The sequence below is a fragment of the Manis javanica genome, chromosome 7 (assembly GCF_040802235.1).
Source record: "Manis javanica isolate MJ-LG chromosome 7, MJ_LKY, whole genome shotgun sequence".
NCBI lineage: Eukaryota > Metazoa > Chordata > Mammalia > Pholidota > Manidae > Manis > Manis javanica.
In genome coordinates this window covers 104,663,997-104,687,814 of record NC_133162.1, presented here as the reverse complement: position 1 = coordinate 104,687,814, position 23,818 = coordinate 104,663,997, and the positions used below count along the sequence as shown (strand labels likewise).

Genomic DNA, 23,818 nt, shown 5'->3' with positions numbered 1-23,818 from the left:
CGAGCTTCTGAAAACAATGAAATTAAAAACAATCCCCACCCCCTTCTGCTGCTTATTCTTCCCAACAGGGATGCCTCTGCTCTGGTTTCCCCTCTTCCCAATTACATTCATTATCACTGACATACCTTTCCCTTATGCTCACCTAGAATCAGCTCATCTCAACTCACCCCTCTCTAACAGGCCTCAAATTCCTTGCCCCCTCCTATTTTTTATTGGTGGCACCTGTAATCTCTGCTGCCCCATGAGGATCATCAACATAAAGGTTTACAAAAGGGATTTGGGCTTAGCAGAGTTGTGCTAAGGAAGAGTGTCAAAGCATCAGATGTCTTGGAGGCAGTGTGACTTAAGTATGGCATTCTTTCCTGGTGGGGAGGGAAGGAGAAATCACAGAAGTAAAAGGTCCCTGTAAAATGACATTAGCTAATTCTGTAGCAAAGTAGCATAAGTTATTCATCTCAGGGTGGGGAGGGTGGGGGGAGAGGACTTTAAAAACAATCAAACAGTTTACCCCTCCACCCCCACAAAAAGAACCAAAGTATGGAGAAAAGTAAAAAATAAAACTGTAAACTGCCACACCAGTTTTCTTCTCAGAATAATATCTAATAACTTATTAATAGTCACTGTGCAACAGAGGGAGAATATAAGGAAAATGTTTTGTTAGCAGAAAGTGTAATAAAGCAAATAAAAAAAAGATACCTGACATGAATAACATTTTTTAAATGGAGTGAGATGTAAACTATAATACCTGACATGTTAGACAAAATAATGTTAAACACATAATAAGATTTGTACTAAAATTTAAGAATTGGCCACATTTTAACATAACAACAAAAAAATCAGATTTAAATACTTTGCTTTGGATAATGTATCAAGTTTTAGTTTCTTGTAAATATTTTAAAATTTACTCTTCATTTTTGCAAATGAATGGGCTTTATGTCTGGCTTCTTTAGATGTAGGAGAACATATGTAAGAAACATTAAACTTTAAATAAAAGTTTTTAAAGAAGCTGACTCAAATTTCACAATAATACTAAGCTGAAAATCCAGTTTCACTTCCTATTCTAAAAAATATGCATTTTAACCTATATTAATATTTTTATTTAGTATCTATCTTTATTGGGCTCAATTTAAAGTAAATTATATGGCTCTTATTTCTGACAATACAGCTTATTCTTTCAAGTTTTCAGGCATACAAACTAAAGCTTTTCTCAATCCAACATCTACATTAATTAGCTATACAATTCTATACCACACTGTAATGTGTGGATGAGAATGTGCAATAAGATAAATAAATGGGGCTTTTAGAAGTCCAATTATTAACAATGACATTATGGATTTTTAAAAATGCAGTTTTTTAAAAAAAGTGAAGCTATCACTGTAGCCCTTTAATGTAGCCATGATAAAATCCTATTTGTAAAAATGAATTCGATTTAGAATGAATAAAATATGAGAACATTTGGCAAACACTAAAAAATAAAGAAAGCAAGGCCTTCAAAAGTCTTACTTGTTTTGTTTAGAATAAACCTAAAAATGTCTGGAGGTACAGAATGAAAATGCCAAATTCCATTTTTGAAAAGGAAGTACCAGAAAAAGACTTGCTAAAGGGTTCCCAGTGGTTGCTATTAGAACCTAATTCTTCAAATGGGGAAATGGGAAAGTAGAATTAAGTAGTAGTACAACATGCAACCGTGTAAAACATTCCTAGGGATACTACAACAGATACAAAGGATTAACAAGAGTAGAAAAATGTGTATCACAAGCTTTGTAAGAAGTAAAACAAGTAATACAAAAACTTCATGCTCTTGTTTATAAAAGGTTTACCACCACACACTCTGTCATGCTAGATTTATTTCCCTATTATAAACAGGAAACCATTTTTAGTAATGCTAAAGAACTTTGGAAAATGGATTAAATCAATTTCGTTAAAGAACAGCAGGTAAAACATTGCCAAAAATGACTATCTGCTAAGAATAGCAATTTTTATTGTAGAGATTTGAGGTTGGACTAACTCATAAACTGTGATCATTTTTCAAGAAGTGAAGAAAATTTGACATAAGCCAGATATTAATACTATTTTCTGCACTGTGTTAATGGCCTACATCTTAAAAATTACCTTATATCAGACTGCCATAGCTCAGTGTGGGAGGTGAAGAGTCCTAACATTGGCAGCCCCTTCAATTTTTAGTGAAATGAGGCTCTCAAGTTTAAAGGAAGCTAATTCTAATTCACCAGGTAGAATCACAAATAGGAGTGGATGCCTAGATAGATGGAGAACACTAAAAAAAAAAAAAAAGCTTCAAAATGGACATTTCCCCCATTTAAAAAAAACTCAAGAAAAGGCAGGATGAACATAATAGCATTCATATCAATTACAGAAAATAGAGAGCATTAATACTCAATTTAAAAGTTTCAAAGATCACTTACCTCTTACTAACTGGGTACATTTCACCACATCTGTGTGTGGGTGTTCAATGGTGATCTCAAAACCTGAAATGAAAAGCACTTTTTTTCCCAATCACAATACTTGCCTGAGAAATGCCATTCATTATACAACCATAAATGTGTAATCTTTTTCATTATTAAAAGAATTCAAAGTTTCTCACCACTGACATGCTCCTTGTATCTCCAATGGGATAATTTCTTCTCAAAAACAATGTTCCAATTATGAAAATTTATAACAAGTTATTTACAGATGAGGGACATTTCTTCAAAATTCGGAATTACAATTAGTTGAGATCATCCTCAAGTTAAATTAAAATCATGACAAATACAATTAGTAAGCTTGCCCCAGTTTAAGCGGGAATTCAACTATGTAATGTATTTCTAAAATGTATTATAATTCTTTCAGAAACTGTGAAAAGAGTATTTTTCATAAATGAAATGTTTGGCCACAGTGGGAGAAACAACCTTTTAAATGATACAGTCTTATTTTCTCAGTATGTCTCAGATTAAAGGGTTTCTTTCAACTAGTTAGTTACTACATTTCATTAATTGTAAAATTGGGAAGGAAAGTAAATCACCTGGCCTGAAGATTCCTGAAATGACTATTTCTAAACTCAAAGATGAAATACATGTTGAAAAGCTTTCAATGTTTGATGAACCCTTAGGTGGGAAAAATTTTTTTAATAAGTGGAGGTCACATCTAGAGCCTTTAGAAGCAGTAAATGAGTAACATTCTAACAAACAGGTAATTTGGATTTATAAAGTTACTATGTGGTCTTTTTATATTTCTATCATACTTAAACCTAAAAATCATACTTTAATGAAAGCCCCAGAGGTGTACCTTATAAATTCCATGACACAAGAATTTCGTACAATAAAACAGTAACTTTATATTTAAAAATAATTTTCCTTTATGACCTTCATTATAAACATTTGTAGATTTTATAATTATATAATTTTATATAATAAAACATTAACATGCTATATCATTGGATTTAGAGGGAATAAAAGATTCTCACTTTTACTTTTGTATCTTTATACACTATAAAAGCTTCAGGCAAGTTTCACACATTTCAAACAAGCTACTTTTATTAATAAAAATGATCTGTCCTGATGGGTAACTACGATTATCACATTTCATTCAACATTTTGGAATAAACAGAGTAATAAATAACTATCATAATAAATAAAGATTATTTATGGCACACACTCTATGTGTCAGTTTTTATGCATATTGTCTTTCATCTTCAAATTCACAATGTTGAAGCAGGCATTACTCCACCTCACATATACAAAACCAAGGTACAAAAGGTAAAGGAACTTTGTCCAAGTCTTACAAACCAAGTCATAGCTCTGCAGTTTTAAACTCAGATTTCCAGAAAGCCCATGTTCTCCCCATCACAACTTGCTAGGTTCTTTCAGAAGTATACAACTTCACACAAATCAAACCTTCTTAGACCTTTTATTTTCCTCATCAGTAAAGGTAAAGATTAGAATAAATTATCTTTAGATATCACTTAAGTTGCACAAATCTTGTAGACAATGTAACTTTTAGAAAAGGATGATCAACACTTAAATGACTGTGTCACATTAAAAATGATGTGATACATACTGACTATAAGCTCTGTCATGTATGCTTGTACACATTACAATCATTGTACACATTACAATCCTAATGGACCACTTTGCTCTCCAATGTAAATGCAGAGTGAAGCACAGTGTCTCAACTACCTGAAAGTATAAGATATCACAATGAAGGTTTTTACCATTCAGTTAAATTACGCCAAACGAAATTAAAAAATGATTTCCTTATAACCAGACAATACTATTCTGCCCCCAAATCTACTTTAAAAATTAAACTTTCTTCAATGATAAAATTATTCCAGAAATATTTTCCTTTACTTAGAACACTGCACTGAAGAACACACACAAAAATATCTGACAGCAGTACATACCTAGGGTTTGTAGCATTATGGTTTCAAGTAAAACCAGTTCTTGAGTCTGTTGAAGGTAAGCCTGCCAGGTAAAAATTGTAATATTACAATAAACGTAACACTACTGGACTACAGAACTGGTTAATCTCATGATAATTATAGACTGATTGCAAAAGAACTACAGTAGTTTGGAAGTATGAAGGAAATGAATTGAGGATGAAGAGAAATCCTATTTTCTTTGACAAGTCTAAACTGACTCACTTCTAATATAGGAAATATAAACCAACAAAAAAAACAAAGAAAAACAACCTTAAGATAATGATAATATGAATGGCGTAGGTTAATTGAAAAAAAAAAAGAGAGATCTTTATCTGTAACTACACTTTACCCTGGTGTTTTGAGACACATTAAGACAGGAAGCACCAACCCAAATAAGAACAACAAACCTGCCTCTAAAGAAAAGGCTCATCAATTCACTCTAGGATATTTCATGTGGTAATTCCTTGAGAGTCACAATAAGTCAGCTTTAGAATTAATTTCCTTTCTTCAGCAAAGAGAAAATAAAATAAAGCCCTCAAGTCTCTAGATTAAAATAAAAAATTATATACATATAAAATACAGAAATTATGTACCATACAACTGTGGGGACATAAATAGAGGACCTTCTCCCTCAACTATAATAAATCGTTCCCCTCCTGCAATTACTCAGGGAATAAAGGGCATGAGAAAGTTTCTTTTCATCTCATTCTTAGATCATGACAACTGACTAAGGTGATAACAATATATCACATACAAATATTCATTTATGTAAGGACACAGTGCTAAACCCAGAGAGTGAAAGTACCTTTAATTTTATTTATGCCCCATTCTGAAAAGGTCACTGAATTAATTTTTAAAACATGATTTATATTATTTGAATACCTTAAGTGTTCACAAAAAATAACTATTAATTTGCAAAGTTAAAAGAAACTATACATCTATCTTGGAAAAATCACACATTCTCTATTATTCAATGGCTGCATTAATATTTTACTCCCTTAAATCTAACACCTAGAATAAAACTTAGTCATTAATAAAATCAGATATACTTAATCTGGACCTTAAACTTGATCTAAAACATACTGAATGAATATAATCAGGCAGTTATTCAGTAGTTGTAAGTTTCTGAAAGTAATTCACCTATAAGAGTGCCACAAAAGTGACTGTAAAGGTTTAAAATTGAATTCTAGTTTCTGTTTTAAGGTATCAGAACATTTTTAAATGGTACTTCCAAACAAGGTCTATTAAAATGCTGATGATGAGCAAACTGTCTGGAAACTAACATTACTGTTCAGGAAAATTAAATTATTAAAAAAATGCCTCTCATGAAAGCATGGTACAGAGAGATAAGCAGTAGTATATATGCATTAATAAAGGAATAGTTCTGTAAAAAGACTAATTACTGATCTAGAGGTAAATCTAGAGGTTTTTCTATTCATTCATTTGCTTACAATTTAATAGAGTTAGTTATCTCTGGTCTCAAATACACTCAAACAATGGAGATATGACTTACCCTCTACATATATCACAGGTTTGCTGTGAGGATAAACAACAAAATGTGAAACACTTAAAAAGTACCTTGGAATCAAAGCCTTAATGACACTGAAATTCATGAACATATAGGAAATATGTTTCTGCCAGACTGCTTCCTAGTATTACATTCCTAATTGGTAGTAGAAATAAGTGGTATTTGGAAGGCAACATTAACTGAACTGTATTTTTATTAGGTCTAAATAATGAAAATGTTTCAATTTACAAAAAAAACCAAAAAACCCAATTTTTACATACATCACATTTAGTATCCAGCAGTGGCTCTAGGGGGTGAAGACAAGCATGTGCTACTTTGATAACATGTTCAAGTTTCCGAGCCTGTTCTTCCACTTTTGCAGCCAAAAATAATGCGGTAGGTGATATTATCTGCAGAAAAGACAAAAATTTGGTAACTTAAAAAAAATTTTTGGAGGAATTTTCTACTTTCTAAGGTGGGAGGGCCTCAGTGCAAGGAAGGAATGCACTATTAGTAGTGTGACTTGCAAGTTGGGCTATGACAAGGTTGGTAAAATATTCATTAAATAGAACTAGTTACTCCAATTTACATAATCTGATTTACTTGTTTTGGAAGTAGAATACTAAAGGGCAAGAGCTATACTTTAGCTAAGAAAAAGCTGAAATGATATTAATGCACATTGTAGAAGTAAAGGAAAAAACAACTCAAGCAAAATAAAGCCATAGCTTAAAAAAAAAAGAAAAAAGAAAAAAGTACACCCTAAATTTCCCTCTTTTTGGCCACAATGAGTCACCACTTTCTAGGGTTCTTTTAAATTAATGATTCATATGTGGCTAAGAGATACACAATCTTGCTGAAGACACAGAAAAGGGACCCCTAAGGCAAAATGAGAAGAGATTTCTGGACATCAAACTGCTAGTACCTTTATTACTTCACTACAGCAATATTAAAGTAGCTAAAAACAAAAAACAACCCCACAAAATAATGGGGAAAAACATGTAAGATAAAGCAACAGAATAGGAACCTTGCCAACTGGAGATCAAGAAATTAACTTTAGTAAATTATGTTCTTGGTATAAATACAGAAGTGTAAGAACATAGCACTACAAAAACACTGACTCAGAGAAGCATCAATTTTGAGCAATATTTACCCAGAAAGTAATAAACCAAGTAACTGACTCAGAAAATAGGCATACTTTAAACTCAAATAATATTCTAAGATTACATACAGGCAAAATTTCATGGAAAGATAATTTCTAAATGTCAAGATTCAGGTACATCATTTTGCAAGGGATGAACATCTAAGTCTCACTGAAACTTGGGGGTCATGAATCACTACACAGAAACAATGCCCAAAGAGGGTAGTGACAAGAAAGAGAGGCATCAATCATGATATATGATGGGGGTAGCTAAGAATAAGGAAAAAAACCTCTGATACAAGGAAGGTGGACTCTTTCCTCTGAGAACTTTTAAAAACAACCTAAAAATACTGCTGAGAAATGAAATTAAACCACTGGATTTTGGATCTGAAAGGGACCTTCTCTAGTACACCTGTATTTGCAGATGAGTAAATGGAGTAAAAAATGACTTCAAGAAGTTCTCTTCCTTATGTATAAATCTTTAAAGCAGACTTCAAAATTAAGGGAGTTTGGCTCCAAAAAACCAGAAACAATTGTTACATTAAAAGGACTGAATAATTTCAACTTGGACTTATTTTCATCCTTTAAAATCAAAATTACAACAAGGAAAAGACTTAAAAAATTAGAATGCTCAAAAAAGCAACTTATTCTCAGTTTACATAGATTTAGAATAAACTACTATTATTCTTTACAACAGACTTAATTAAGCAACATCAAAATTAGTAAATAGTCCTGAAATGACAGTTAAATAGCAGTTGTCCAGGGCAGGGGGTTTTCTTAGATGTAGAAATTATAAAGGTAATTGAGAGTGGGCAATACTCTCTATCTCCATTATTTTTTCCACATACTTAAAATTTCCAACCCATTTTGTTTGAGTAACTCCTTTTCTATTTAAAGGCTTAATTCAAAACTTTGCTTCCTCCCAAGGTAAAACTCCAGAGTCAAACTCAAGGGCCCTTCTTTATTCAACAGGGAACCACATACCTCTATTATGGTACTTATACTGTATTCTAACTTCTGGTATATTAATTTTGTCTGCCCTACCAGTCGAGAGCAGTTTGAACACAGAGACTGAATTATTCATTTGTGTTCCTATTATCTAGCATTGTGCACTGCTATTCAATGTATTTGCTGAACGAAGTACATGTGAATAACCTGTATGTAAATATAAAGGCACAAATATTAAATTCAAAGTATTCTAAATGCCACAATAAAAATCTTCACACCCACACCAAGTTAAGAAGTGCAAGAAACACCCAATAAAATGATGATACTCTCAGGTTCTGACCACAGTCTCTCATTTATGATCTTGTCCATTTTTAAGATGAGAATGGCTATGCCAGACTTCAAATGCTAAGTATTTTCAAATAGTCAAACAACAGAGGCTCAAGTCAAAAGTCAAATTAGACTGAACTTAATATTTAACCTTCCTTCCTTCCTAACTGCCATATAATCAAGAATTTCTCTTACTTGCCTAACTGGCATTTCTAAATGTCTCCAATGAATTTTTCTTGGTAAAATCTCTCCAGATCCCCGTCATAGGCTCTATCCTCTTCAGACTTTTTGTAAGCCTCAGCATCAAGAAGTACTTTCAAACCACACAGCTTTTCTCCTTAGAGGATAGTGTCAATGGATACAAAATATTTGTACTACTGCATGATTCTAAAATTCTAAAAATAATTTAAAGAAGTTAAGTACACTCAGGGAGCTAAGCAATGATCTTCAGGGCAAAGTCCTGGTTTATTTACCATACTCCTTACAGAAGTCTTTCTGTTCCCTCTAAATAGGCTCAATTCTCATCCTCCAGAGCAACACTAATACCCAACACTCTTCCAAAGTTCCTGGTGAAATCCACTAACTCCACTCACATTGCCTCCTCTACAGCCTGCAAACACTTTATTCCATCAGAGCTGTAAAAACAAAACAAAACAAAACAAAACAAAATACCTTTTTAGATAATACTCTGTAAATATCCATGTGAACTTTAATTTTAACGATGACTAAGGAAGGTAATCAAACCAGGTACTCTGCTTTTTGCATGATTTTGTTGTGTGTGCTTATTAAAAGGAAAAGAATTCCAAAATTTTAAGTAATGGCAATATTGCTAGTTGGTCTGTGGCTTTGAAAGGTGACCATACTTTTGAAAGCAACAAATATTCATTAGTTCACATAAACTTAGCTCAAAGTCAAAGTGTACACACCAATACTGGAGTAGATACTTGGTTAGTTGAAGTGACCAAACAATTACAAACTGAGAGTTCACTGGGGACAGGGACCACACACTACCTGTCTTGTGTTCTGGTACCTAGTTTAGTGTACTTTCTCAAACTACTGTAAAGTGAAGGAAAGAAAAATGGATTTTTAAATAGTGACCAGAGTTTGTCACTCCAGCAGAAGTACAACTATTTCAAGGTGATATTACATTCTCAAAACAAGACAAATTTCTTCAGAAATATACCATATAAATCATGGGGAGGGGAAGGTAGAAGTGATGAAGCAGCTGCAGCACAGTAGACTGCCTCAGTGAAATCCTGGCTGTTAATCTGACTAGCCTAGGCAAACAAACTACTTATTCTCTTTATGGCTCAGTTTCCATATCTGTAAAATGGGAGAAATAGTATCTGCTTATAAAGCTGGGATGAGGATTAAATGAATCAATATATGTAAAGCACTTAGAACAGTGCGCCACAGTAACAGGACTCAAGTATATTATTACTATATTGAAAAATTAAACAACTGTGTATTGCTAATGTTGACCTTAAATTAAAAAATGATTTACTATGCTTTAAAAAATTCCCTTTCTTGCTTACCTACCTTCCCGGTTAATCTCAATTCTTTAAAGGCTCCGTTGTGGTCCTAGCTAAGCAGATTCAAACACTGAAACTTATGATACTTGACATTACTTCAATGATTATACCCATATTCCTTTCTTTTTTTCTTTTTCCATTGTTTTCACCTGATTCTGTTTTCCTATTCCTGTATATGCTCCCATTCCTACCTCTTGATCTGACTGCCTTCCTTCTCTACCTTTTCTCTGCCTGCCCATTCCCAGCTGCTGTCTCCCCTTTCTGCTCATGATGCCCTCACTGTTGACATTCTTCACTTTCCACTGCTGGCTTCAACCTTGACAGGTGGAAGCAAGATCAATTTCAATTAACAAAAAGCCTGGGTAATTTACAAGTCACTGAAAATGGCTGTTATCAGTCAGTTTCAAATGAATCACTCTGTTCTTTATTCTTTTAGTAATAAATTTTCTGCATAAATCTTGTGTGTATGTTTGTATAGCCATGGATGTTTCATTACTCAACTTTAAATCCCCTAATCCAAAAAAGCCCTAACGAAAGCAAAGAAAAGACTGCCAACCTGCTTTTTATTTGCTAATACATTATGAACAGGCTCGTTTTAATCTGTTCTTCTGTTCCATCTTAAGGTCCATAGCACAGTGAAGACACTTGTCCTGTCCCTTAATAGGCTCAATGCCTGCCTCCTCCCCTAAGACTAGGATGACTGTTTCCAGTGCCTTGAAAAGGGCTTCATCAGTAAATATCCAGCTAGTTCTAGATATCACAGCTCAAAGTTTAGAAATCAGTTGCTTAAGGTTATAGTTAACAAAAAGTGGTAATGGTGTAACTTTAGCAAAGACTCATAGAAACAAGGTTCTAAAAGAGCAAAATGGAGGGGAAAAAAACACAGGTCACAGCACCTCCCCCACCCCCACAAAGAACAAAATGGATTAGGTCAAAATATCCACTAGTTAAAAAGAACGATCACCAAGCTTGAACAAATATTGTACAAAATATTCCAGTACAATATTAAAAAGTAGTTTAAATCCTTTCTTTTGCTACATTAAAAAGACTGGCATTAAGGTATTAGAGAAAATGTCATTTATTCAGTCTGATATTTCAGTTGTTTTCCTACCCACACAATCATGTGGGCATCTATTATTGTCAATGTAAAAAATTTATATTGAGGTGAAAAAATAAATCTTCAGCCTGGATGCTATTTGGGACACCTAATTATACTTAGAAGAGAGCTGGCTTAATAAAGACTGAAAAATATGAGTACTTACTTTTGCTGATAAAGCGGCACTGATAAAAGAATATGACTTGATTTCAACAGAGTAAGTCTATTGTATTTAAATATATTTTAGTGCTTAATACAACCTGGCATTGTCAAATTTATTTATTGAAGAGTACCTCACCATTATGAATTTGTTACAAAAAGAAAAATTCCACTTACAGTTTAAAGTACACTTAACATTTCATAGTTAAGTCTTATAATTGGCTCACAATGAACAGCCATATAGTATTGTGAAATAAGAAAATCAACATTGTATAGGTATTCAGATATTCAACACAAACCTTAAAAAGTCTCTCCTTCAGATGGCTAAACAAGAAATAGTATTATAGAAGACTTAGTATTATGAAGATGGCAGTAGTCCCCAAATTGATCTACAGATTCACACAATTCCTCTCAAAAATCTCAGCTGCTTTTTTGCACAAACCACCAGCTAATCCTAAAATTCACATGGAAATGCAATAGCTAAAACAATCTTGAAAAAGAATAACAAAGTTGGAAGATTCATATTTTCTGGGTTCAAAATTTACTACATATCAAGACTATTGTGGTACTGGCATAAGTAAGACATACAGATCATGGAATAGAACACAGACCAGAAATAAACACTTATATTTATGGTCAGCTGATTTTTCAACAGAAGTGTCAAGATAATCCAATGGGGGAAGAATGGTCTTTTCAACAAATGGTGCTGGGACAACCACGTATCTACATGGAAAAAAAAGGAAGTTGGTTTCCTCCCTTATACCATAAACAAAATCTAACTAAAAATGGATCACAGAACCTAAATTGAAGAGTTATAACTATAAAACTCTTAGCGGAAAATAGGAATAAATCTTTATGATCTTGGGACAGGCAATGCTTTCTTATGTGACATCATAGCACAGGGACAGAAGAAAAATATCAATAAATTGGATGCATGTGCTGCAAATAATACCATCAAGAAAATGAAAAAGACAGCCCACAGAATGGAGAAAATATTTGCAAATAAGGGATTGGTTATCTAGAATATGTAAAGAATTCTTACAACTTAATAATAAAAAGACAACACAATTTTTTAAATGGGAAAAGGTTCTAAGTAGAAATTTTCCAAGGAAGATAGTAAGTGGCCAATAAACACACGAAAAGATGCTCAATACCTAAGTCGTTATGGAAATGCAAATCAAAACCACAATGAGATAGTACTCTACACTCACTAGGATGGGCACAGGAAGATGGCTGTAATAAACACACACACACACAGATAATAAGTGTTGACAAAGATGTGAAGAAATTGGAATCCTTATATTATTTCTTGTGGGAAGGTAAAATGGTGAGGCTACTTTGGAAACAGTTTGGTAGTTTCTCAAAAATTTTTTAAAAAGTTATCCAAGATACTGAGGTCTAGAGTTGTTACCACACAACCTAGCAATTCACTCCCAAGTATATACCCCAGAGAAATGAAAGCATATGTCTACACAACAACATGTACACAAATGTTCACAATGGCCAAAAAAGCAGAAACAACATAAATGTCCAGCAACTGATAAATGGATAAATGAAGTATACCCACATGATGGATGGAGTGTATTCAGAAGGAAAAAGGAGTAAGTACTGACGCATGTCATACCATGACAGATTTTAGAAATGTTACGCTAAGTGAAAGGTCACGTTTCATAATTCCATTTATATACAACGTACAGAAAAGGCAAGTGAAAGAGATGGAGAATAACCAAAGTTCAGGGTTGAGGGTGGAAAAGAAATGAGTGAATAATTGCTAATGGATACAGGGTTTCTTTTAGGGGTGATGAAAATATAAGACTTAGATTGTGCTGACGGTTGTCCAACTCTGTAAATATACCCACTGGATTGTACATTTTAATGGGTGAATTTTATGGTAGGTTAAATATATCTCAATATAGATGTTTGAAAAAATAAACTAATGTTAAAGGCATCTCTTAAATATTTAGTGTACACATATCAACAAAAGATTTTCCAAGGAAATCAAAAGCCTAATCATAGCACAAAGACTGGTAAACAATGTTCATCTTAACCATGTATAACTTTATTGCACATTTGTTAACTTAAAAATACAAAATAGGTTTTATCTTCAGAAAGTATATATCCATTTCTTAAACAATTATTAACTTTGATAATTAAACTATGCAATTACTTCAGAAAACCATTAATTGGTTTGGTTTGTTAACCAAAGTAATTTCAACAGATGTTTAAGTCTACATAAAGTGAACCATATCACTAATTGAAATAGCCATTCCTGTTAGGTACTTAAAACCACTCACTGAGCTAGAGTATATGTCAAAAATGTGGGGAGCTAGTAAAAATCTGGTATCCTCTCTGAATCAAGCTACCATTAAAGACTGCCCCCAAATCCTTGAACTTCCTTTCCCTGCTCTCTCAGCAATTTCTTCCCCCCTAACCATGGAACAATGTCACTTTTCATGATCTTAAGATTCTGGACCAGGAAAGAATCACCATTTCTACCTTTTCAATGTCTAAATGAGCCCGATTTAAAAACAGTTGGAATGTGTACACTTCCCTAAAGAACAAACCACTACAGTGAGAATTCCAACAGTAACTTTAATTTGACAGACACAAGTGAATGTATTTTCCATTAATTAACTGGTATTACTTTTAAGAGTTTATAGCCCAAACCAGCACTATCAAAAAGAAATGTAATGGGAAACACAAATACTAATTAATTTTTCCCCTAGTAAATTTTTTTCGTATTAATCTACAGTTACATGAGGAACATTATGTTTACTAGACTCCACCCTTCAACAACTCCCCCGCACATACACCATTAGCCTGTCCATCAGCGTAGTAAGATGCTTTAAATCACTACTTGTCTTCTCTGTGTTGCACAGCCCTCCCCCTGCCCCCCACCACATTATACATGCTAATAGTAAGGCCCCCTTTTCTTCTTTCCCCTATTCTCTCTCCCTCCCTTCCCACCCATCCTCCCCAGTCCCTTTCCCTTTGGTAACTAGAATGGACTAACAAGTCCATTCTACGGTTCTGTGATTCTGCTGCTGTTCTGTTCCTTCAGTTTTTTCTTTGTTCTTATACTCCACAGATGAGTGAAATCATTTGGTACTTGTCTTTCTCCACCTGGCTTATTTCACTGAGCATAATACCCTCTAGCTCCATCCATGCTGTTGCAAATGGTAGGATTTGTTTTCTTCTTATGGCTGAACAATATTCCATTGAGTGTATGTACGACATCTTCTTTATCCATTCATCTATGGATGGACACTTAGGTTACTTTCATTTATTGGCTATTGTAAATAGTACTGTGATAAACATAGGGGTGCATCTGTCTTTTTCAAATTGGCCTGCTGCATTCTTAGGGTAAATTCCTAGGAGTGGGATTCCTGGGTCAAATGGTCTTTCTGTTTTGAGCTTTTTGAGGAACCTCCACACTGCTTTCCACAATGGTTGAACTAATTTACATTCCCACCAGCAGTGTAGGAGGGTTCTCCTTTCTCCACAACCTTGCCAACATTTGTTGTTTGTCTTTAGGATGGTGGCGATCCTTACTGCTGTGAGGTGATATCTCATTGTGGTTTTAATTTGCATTTCTCTGATGACTAGCAATGTGGAGCATCTTTTCATGTCTGTTCGCAATCTGAATTTCTTCTTTGGAGAACTGACAGTTCAGCTCCTCTGCCCATATTTTAATTGGATTCTTTGCTTTTTGTTTGATGAGGTGTGTGAGCTCTTTATATATTTTGGATGTCAACCCTTTATCGGATCTGTCATTTATGAATATATTCTCCCATACTGTAGGATGCCTTTTTCTGCTACTGATGGTGTCCTTTGCTGTACAGAAAGAAGCTTTTCAGCTTGATGTAGTCCCACTTGTTCATTTTTGCTTTTGTTTCCTTTGACTGGGGACATATGTTCAAGGAGAAGTCGCTCATGTTTATGTCCAAGAGATTTTTGCCTATGTTTTTTTCTAAGAGTTTTATGGTTTCATGACTTACATTCAGGTCTCTGATCCATTTTGAATTTACTTTTGTGTATGGGGTTAGACAGTGATCCAGTTTAATTCTCTTACATGTAGCTGTCCGGTTTTGCCAACACCAGCTGTTAAAGACGTTGTCATTTCCCCATTGTATGTCCATGGCTCCTTTATCGTATATTAATTGACCATATATGTTTGGATTAATGTCTGGAGACTCTATTCTGTTCCACTGGTCTGTGGCTCTGTTCTGTTCTTGTGCCAGTACCGAATTGTCCTGATTACTGTGGCTTTGTAGTAGAGCTTGAAGTTGGGGATAGAGATCCCTCCCACTTTATTCTTCCTTCTCAGGATTGCTTTGGCTATTCGGGGTCTTTGGTGGTTCCATATGAATTTTAGAACTATTTGTTCCAGTTCATTGAAGAATGCCGTTGGTATTTTGATAGGGATTGCATTGAATCTGTAGATTGCTTCGGGCAGGATGGCCATTTTGACGATATTAATTCTTCCTAGCCATGAGCATGGGATGAGTTTCCATTTATTAGTGTCCCCTTTAATTTCTCTTAAGAGTGACTTGTAGTTTTCAGAGTATAAGTCTTTCACTTCTTTGGTTAGGTTTATTCCTAGGTATTTTATTCTTTTTGATGCAATGGTGAATGGAATTGTTTTCCTGGTTTCTCTTTCTATTAGTTCATTGTTAGTGTATAGGAAAGCCTCAGATTTTTGTATATTAATTTTGTATCCTGCAACTTTGCTGTATTTCGATATCAGTTGCAGTAGTTTTGGAGTGGAGTCTTTAGGATTTTTTATGTACAATATTATGTCATCTGCAAATAATGACAGTGTGACTCCTTCTTTACCAATCTGGATTCCTTGTATTTCTTTGCTTTGTCTAATTGCTGTGGCTAGGACCTCCAGTACTATGTTGAGTAACAGTGGGGAGAGTGGGCATCCCTGTCTTGTTCCTGATCTTAGAGGAAATGCTTTGAGCTTCTCGCTGTTCAGTATGATGTTGGCTGTGGGTTTTTCATATGTGGCCTGTATTATGCTGTGGTATTTGCCCTCTATACCCATTTTGCTGAGAGTTTTTTATCATGAATGGATGTTGAATTTTGTTAAATGCTTTTTCAGAGTCTATGGAGATGATCATGTGATTTTTGTCCTTCTTTTTGTTTATGTGGTGGATGATGTTGATGGATTTTTGAATGTTGTACCATCCTTGCATCCCTGAGATGAATCCCACTTGATCATGGTGTACTTTTGAATTTGGGTGGCTAATATTTTGTTGAGTATTTTTGCATTTATGTTCATCAGGGATATTGGTCTGTAATTTTCTTTTTTGGTGGGGTCTTTGCCTGGTTTTGGTATTAGGGTGATGCTTGCCTCATAGAATGAGTCTGGAAGTATTCCCTCTTCTATTTTTTGGAAAACTTTAAGGAGAATGGGTATTATGTCTTCTCTGTCTGATAAAACTCTGAGGTAAATCCATCTGGCCCAGGAGTCTTGCTCTTGGGTAGTTTTTTGATTACCGATTCAATTTCGTTGCCGGTAATTGGTCTGTTTAGATTTTGTGTTTCTTCCTTGGTCAGTCTTGGAAGGTTGTATTTTTCTAGGAAGTTGTCCATTTCTTCTAGGTTTTCCAGCTTGTTAGCATGTAGATTCTCATAGTATTCTCTGATTCTTTGTATTTCTGTGGGGTCCATTGTGATTTTTCCTTTCTCGTTTTTGACTCAGTTGATGTGTGTTGACTCTCTTTTTCTCTTAATAAGTCTGGCTAGAGGCTTATCTATTTTGTTTGTTTTCTCAAAGAACCAGCTCTTGGTTTCATTGATTTTTTTCTATTGTTTTATTCTTCCTTCTCTGATCTGACTGTAGGCCTCATTTGTTCTTCTTTTTCCAATTTCAATAATTGTGTCTTTGGACTACTCATTTGGGATTGTTCTTCCTTCTTTAAATATGCCTGGATTGCTATATACTTTCCTCTTAAAATTGCTTTCTCTGCGTCCCAGAGAAGTTGGGGCTTTGTGTTAGTGTTGTCATTTGTTTTCATTTATTACTTGATCTCTATTTTGATTTGGTCGCTGATCCATTGATTATTTAGGAGTATGTTGTTAAGCCTCCATGTGTTTGTGAGCCCTTTTGCTTTCTTTGTACAATTTATTCCTAGTTTTATACCTTTCTGGTTTGAGAAATTGGCTGGTAGAATTTCAATCTTTTTGAATTTACTGAGGCTCTTTTTGTGGCCTACTATGTGGTCTATTCTGGAGAATGTTCCATGTGCACTTGAGAAGAATGTGTATCCTGTTGCTTTTGGGTGTAGAGTTCTATAGATGTCTATTAGGTCCATCTGTTCTAGTGTGCTGTTCAGTGCCTCTGTTTCCTTACTTATTTTCTGTCTGGTGGATCTGTCCTTTGGAGTGAGTGGTGTGTTGAAGTCTCCTAAAACGAGTGCATTGCATTCTATTTCCTACTTTAATTCTGTTAGTATTTGTTTCCCATATGTTGGTGCCCATGTATTGGGTGCATATATATTTATAAGGGTTATATCCTCTTGTTGGATTGACCCCTTTAACATTATATAATGTCCTTCTTTATCTCTTGTGACTTTCTTTGTTTTGAAGTCTATTTTGTCTGATTCTAGTACTATAACACCTGCTTTTTTCTCCCTGTTGTTTGCCTGAAATATCTTTTTCCATCCCTTGACTTTTTAGTCTGTGTATGTCTTTGGGTTTGAGGTGAGTCTTTTGTAAGCAGCATGTAGATGGGTCTTGCTTTTTTATCCATTCTATTACACTGTGTCTTTTGATTGGTGCATTCAGTCCATTCACATTTAGGGTGATTATTGAAAGATATGTACTTATTGCCATTGCAGGCTTTAGATTCATGGTTACCAAAGGTTCAGTAGCTTTTTTACTATCTTACTAACTTAACTCGCTTATTGAGCTATTATAAACACAGTCTGATGATTCTTTATTTCTCTCCTTTCTTATTCCTCCTCTTCCATTCTTTGTACGTTAGGTGTTCTTTTGTGTGTGTGCTCTTTTGTGTTTCCTTTGACTGCTTTTGTGGGTAGTTGATTTTATTTTTTGCCTTCCGTTAGTATTTAGTTGGTCTGCTTTCTTTGGTGTGATTTTATTTTCTCTGGTGATATCTGTTGTGCCCTAGGAGTGCTGCCATCTAGAGCAGTCCCTCTAAAATACCCTGTAGAGGTGGTTTGTGGGAGGCAAATTCCCTCAATGTTTGCTTGTCTAGGAATTGTTTAATCCCTCCTTCATATTTAAATGCTAATTGTGCTGGATACAGTACCCTTGGTTCAAGGCCCTTCTGTTTCATTGTATCAAATCTATCGTACCATTCTCTTCTGGCCTGTAAGGTTTCTGTTAAGAAGTCTGATGATAGTGTGATGGGTTTTCCTTTGTAGGTAACCTTTTTTCTCTCTCTGGCTGCCTTTAATACTGTCCTTGTCTTTGATCTTTGCCATTTTAATTATTATGTGTCTTGATGTTGTCCTCCTTTGGTCCCTTGTGTTGAGAGTTCTGTGTGCCTCCATGGTCTGAGAGGCTATTTCCTCCCCCAGTTTGGGGAAGTTTTCAGCAATTATTTCTTCAAAGATACTTTCTATCCCTTTTTCTTTCTCTTCTTCTTCTGGTTCCCCTATAATGTGGATATTGTTCCATTTCCATTGGTCACACAGTTCTCTTAATATTCTTTCATTCCTGGAGATCCTTTTATCTCTCTCTGCGTCAGCTTCTCTGCATTCCTGTACTCTGATTTCTATTCCACTATTGGCTTCTTGCATCCCGTCCATTCTGCTTTTAAGTCCTTCCAGAGATTGTTTTATTTCTGTACTCTCCCTCCTTAGCTCTTGCATATATCTCTGCAAGTCCATCAGCATGGTTATGACCTTTATTTTGAATTATTTTTCAGGAAGATTCTCCCAGGTTCCCTCACAGGGGAGGATGTCTGTGTGATTCTGGTCTGAATCAAATTCTTCTGCCTTTTCATGGCAATGGGCAGTTGGCGCATGTGTCAGCTGGGAGAACAACTTGCTCTTTACGTTCCTCTCCTGGGAGAACAGCAACCTGTAGTGGCTTGTGCTGGGCAGTTGCACACAGATGGGGTCTCTGATTATTGCCCAGGCCGCTGTGGAATAAGCTCTGCGTGGTTGCTGTGGGTGTGGCCACTTTCAGGCTGTGCTCTGCTAAGGTGGGGTTGCGCCAGAAGGGGAACGGGCAGGAGGCTGTTTATCGCCATGAGGGGCCTCAGAGCTGCCCTGCCCAGGGGGTTAGTGCGCCCAGAGTTCCTCAGGATTCCCAGCTGCTGGGCTGAGTGTGCCGGGACACTTCCGTCCAGCTGTGAGGCTCCTGTCCCTTTAAGACTTTCAAAAAGCACTTGGTTTTCTTTTGTTCCAGGGGCACCAGCTGTGGAAACCCGCTCGCAGGTTTTACTGTTCCATTTCCCTAATGTCCAGCACACCATACAGTGTGTCTGCGCTCCCAGCGTGAATGACTAGGGCTGGGTATTTAGCAGTCCTGGGCTCCCTCTCGCTCCCTGCTCCAACTCCTCTCCTCCTGCCGGGGAGCTGGGGTAGGGGTGGCGCTCGGGTCCCACTGGGCCGCGACTTGTATCTTACCTCGTTCATGAGGTGCTGGGTTTTCGCAGGTGTAGATGTAGCCTGGCTGTTGTCCTGTATCTTCTGGTCTCTCTTTTAGAAATAGTTGTATTTGTTGTATTTTCAAAAATATATATGTTTTTGGGAGGAGATTGCCGCTGTCCTACTCACACCATCATTTTGGCTCCTCCCTCTCCTCTAGTAATTTTAACACAGTAAGGAACTGGAAAATTTACCATTTCTAGTTAGTGGCTGTATAGACATATATATTAGCACAGGTTTAAACCTGTAGTAGGAGAAAATTCATTAAAATGATACAAAACAGACTGAAACATTAAACGTTTAGAGGCATCATAAAACAGCTCAAATCGATTACTGTTCCCAGTCATGCCCACATTAGACAGACAACTATTATTTTTTTATCCCCTTCTCACTAGAATAAAGTCCCTTGGGGAAAGCACTCTGTCTTATTTTACTTACAAGAAAAGAAATATCAACTTTGCATATTGCTTTTCACATAATGTGCACTCAATGTTTGTGGAATTACTACTGTCATGAAAACATACCTAAGTACAAGCCACTAATGCAGTAACATTAAAAAATTTTAACAATGACCAAGTAGATGAACCTCCAGAGTCCACATTTCTTTTCCTATACCAGGCTCAAATAATTTATAGAGAAAAACTTCCCATTACATGTATATCCTTAAGTATGATTATATGAGGTACTTAATATATCAGTTTAATAACTAGAACCATAACTTATATAAGTTAAAATATTAAGTTAATGTCCCCAAATATTGTAGGGTAGTAAGGAAGTTTCCATCATTTTCCCCATTCCCTAGAAAATACATATGTTTACAGAATGTATAGAGATCTAATTCGATTTTCATTTTGAAAAATTACCTTAATCAATTTTACATACTAAAAACACCTTCAGAATTCCTGTTCTGCTTTCAAAGTTTATAAATTACATAGTCAGTCTTTACACAGATAGTTCTGTGTGCCTTGCAAACAGTACACATTTGTTAATGTAAAAATCTGCTTTTGTCTGCAGACTAGGCTTAGTTTTGAATCACTACATTACTAAATTAGATAAAATGTTTTCTTAGTTCTGGGACAAATGAGCTAAAGCCACCAAAGAGGCATCTAAACTATCAGAATTAACAGACACATGTATGCACATGTGTACTGAAAAAGCCTGGAATATTTACTTTACAATCATCTAATTTTGAAGAAAAAAAAATTGCTCCAAAGACATTGTAAACACTTGCACAATATCTAGTTGATATATGCCATCAGTCAACATCCCTGTAATTAGACAGGGTGCCATGTTTCAAAACAATATTAAAGGTTTCTGGAAAACATCCTAGAGTTTTTTTCAGAAATAATTTGAAAAAATAAAGAATACCATATATGCCTTTTTATGTCTATCAATAAACCATCCCAGGTGGATCCTCCCTGTTAAATAGGAATGAACTTCAAGTGACTAAAATATTCCTATAAAAAAGTCCTTCTCTTCCTTGAAGGACTTATACCTGTTAAGTACATTAAAATGACAGTCCATTGTATGTGATTCGGAAATCAGTGCATCATTTAAGTATGTCTTACCTGAAGAATTTTGAGAAGATAGTGGCAAAGGCGATATCAAAATCCTCATAGAAATATAACAAGATGGCAAAACTAAAACCCCATGGATATTTTATAACCAAATCACTTGACAAGGCATTCCTAGGAAATCTCTAAATGGCTAAGGACAAAACAGGATACTGTGTAACCACAATACCTACACAGCATCAACATCTACGCAACCAGAAGCAAAGGGACGTTAATGGAGCATGTGCTATACCTGACACTAGAAAAACCTCAAAGCAGGAAATCATAGTGGGCCAACCTGATAATAGCAGCTAAATCTGGGAGGAGTTTTGTTAAGTCCAGTAAGTGGGTGGAGGTCTACAGCAAAGCTTAAAGAGTTGAAATTAACTGCTATGAACTTTTAAAAACGATCTTTCAAGGTTGTCTTTCAGGACTCCATATTGAAGAGAAACGTCTGGGAGCAAAAACAATACTGCAACATAGGAACAAGGTGAAGAGAAGATAAAAAAGAGAGAACACAGCCAGGAAAGCTGAGAAAGCAAGCTGTGATATTTCTGATCATTACACAAAATAACAGAAAATGGAGCTCAGAGAAACTAATCTCTCACAAAAGTAACTGAGATACCTATAAGAAAATAATTGAGATTAGTCCCTGAGCAACAAAGTCACATTAGAAAAAATTTTTTTAAAAAAATTCAACAAATGGCACTGAGAAAACTGGATATACAAATACAAAGTGAAATCGGACCCCCACATTATACACAAAAGCAACTCACAATGGATCAAAGACCAAAATGTTAAAGAACTAAAACTATAAAACTCTAAGAAGAAAACAGGAAAAGCTTCACAACTGGATTTGGTAATAATATCTTGGGTATGAAACCCAAAGCATAAGCAACTAATAAGAAATATTCACACGGGACTTCATTAAAATAAAAAGCTTTTGTGCATCAATAAAGTGAAAAAACCTACAGAATGGAAGAAAATACTTGCTAATCATGCATCTGATGAGGGATTAATGTCCAGAATACATGAAGAAACCCTACAATTAAATAAAAACTCAGTTAAAAAGGGACTAAGGACTTGAACAGACATTTCTCTGAAGATACATAAATGGCCAATAAGCACAGGAAAAGGTGTTCAATCAATATCAGTAGCCACTGAAAAAATGCAAATTAAAACAAGAAGATACTACTTCACATCCATTATGATAGTCATATTAGAAAACCAGAAAAGACTGACCCAGGAATTCCACTCCTAGGAATTTACTCTAAGAATGCAGGAGCCCAGTTTCAAAAAGACAGATGCACCCCTATGTTCATAGCAGCACTATTTACAATAGCCGAGAAATGGAAACAACCTAAGTGTCCATCAGGAGATGAATGGATAAAGAAGATGTGGTGCATATACACAATGGAATATTACTCAGGCATAAGAAGAAAACAAATACTACCATTTGCAACAACATGGATGGGGCTAGAGGGTTTTATGTTCAGTGAAATAAGCCAGGCGGAAAAAGACAAGTATCAAATGATTTCACTCATCTGTTGAGTATAAGAACAAAGAAAAAAACTGAAGGAACAAAACAGCAGCAGACTCACAGAAACCAAGAATGGACTAGCAGTTACCAAAGGGAAAGGGACTGGGAAGAATGGGCAGGAAAGGAGGGATAAGGGGAATAAGGGGGCATTACAATTAGCACACATAATGCAGGGGTGGGCAAGCATGGGGAAGACAGTACAGCACAGAGAAGACAAGTAGTGACTCTATAGCTTCTCACTATGCTGATGGACAGTGACTGTAATGGGGTAGGTGGTGGGGCCTTGATGATGGGGGGAGTCTAGTAACCACAATCTTGCTCATGTAATTGTATATTAATGATACCAAAAGAAAAAAAAAGAAAACCAGAAAAGAGCAAATATTGGTGACGATCTAAAGAAACTGGAACCCTTGTGGCACTGGTAGGGGTAATGTAGGATGGTGCTACTGCTATGGAAAACAATATAGCAGTTCCTCAAAAATTAAACATAGAATTACAATGTGATCCAGTAATTCCACTTCTGGGTATATACCCAAAAGAACTGAAAGCAAAGACTTGGGCAGGTTTTATACATCCATGTTCACAGGAGTATTATCATCAAGTCAAAGGGTAAGAGGAATACAACTGTCCACCAATGGGTAAATGGATAAAAAAAATGTTGTATATACATACAGTGGAATAATAACCTTGAAAGGAAAAGAAAATTCTGACAACATGGATGAATCTTGACATTATGTTAAGTGAAATAAGCCAAGTACAAAAGACAAATATTGTATGATTACACTTACACGAAGCACCAAGACAGTAAAATTCACAAGTAATGTAGAATGGTGGTCACCAGGGGGCATGGCAGGGGGAGAATCTGCAGTTTGATTAATGAGTACAGAATTTCAGTTTGAGAAGATAAGAAGGATTATGGAGATGGACAGTGGGAACAGTTGCAGAAGAATATGAATGTGCTTAATGCCACTGAA

The 23,818-nt window shown here is 35.4% G+C and overlaps 1 protein-coding gene across 5 annotated transcripts in view; it reads right to left on the bottom strand.

The window, feature by feature from the left end:
* CCNT2 (cyclin T2) overlaps positions 1-23,818 on the bottom strand; it is a 59,636-nt gene that overhangs the window by 12,262 nt on the left and 23,556 nt on the right. For 4 of the 5 annotated variants that reach the window (XR_005061983.2, XM_037020797.2, XM_037020798.2 and 1 more), the window contains 3 exons: positions 6,203-6,331; positions 4,397-4,457; positions 2,424-2,486 (listed from right to left, as the gene is read on the bottom strand). Coding sequence is in view for 4 of the 5 variants with exons in the window: in XM_037020797.2 (XP_036876692.1) it covers positions 2,424-2,486; positions 4,397-4,457; positions 6,203-6,331 (253 nt within the window). In the remaining variant the exon portion in view is untranslated. Of the gene's footprint in view, positions 1-2,423; positions 2,487-4,396; positions 4,458-5,927; positions 5,951-6,202; positions 6,332-23,818 lie in introns of all 5 variants that reach the window. The other variant, XM_073241363.1, reaches the window with a different exon arrangement.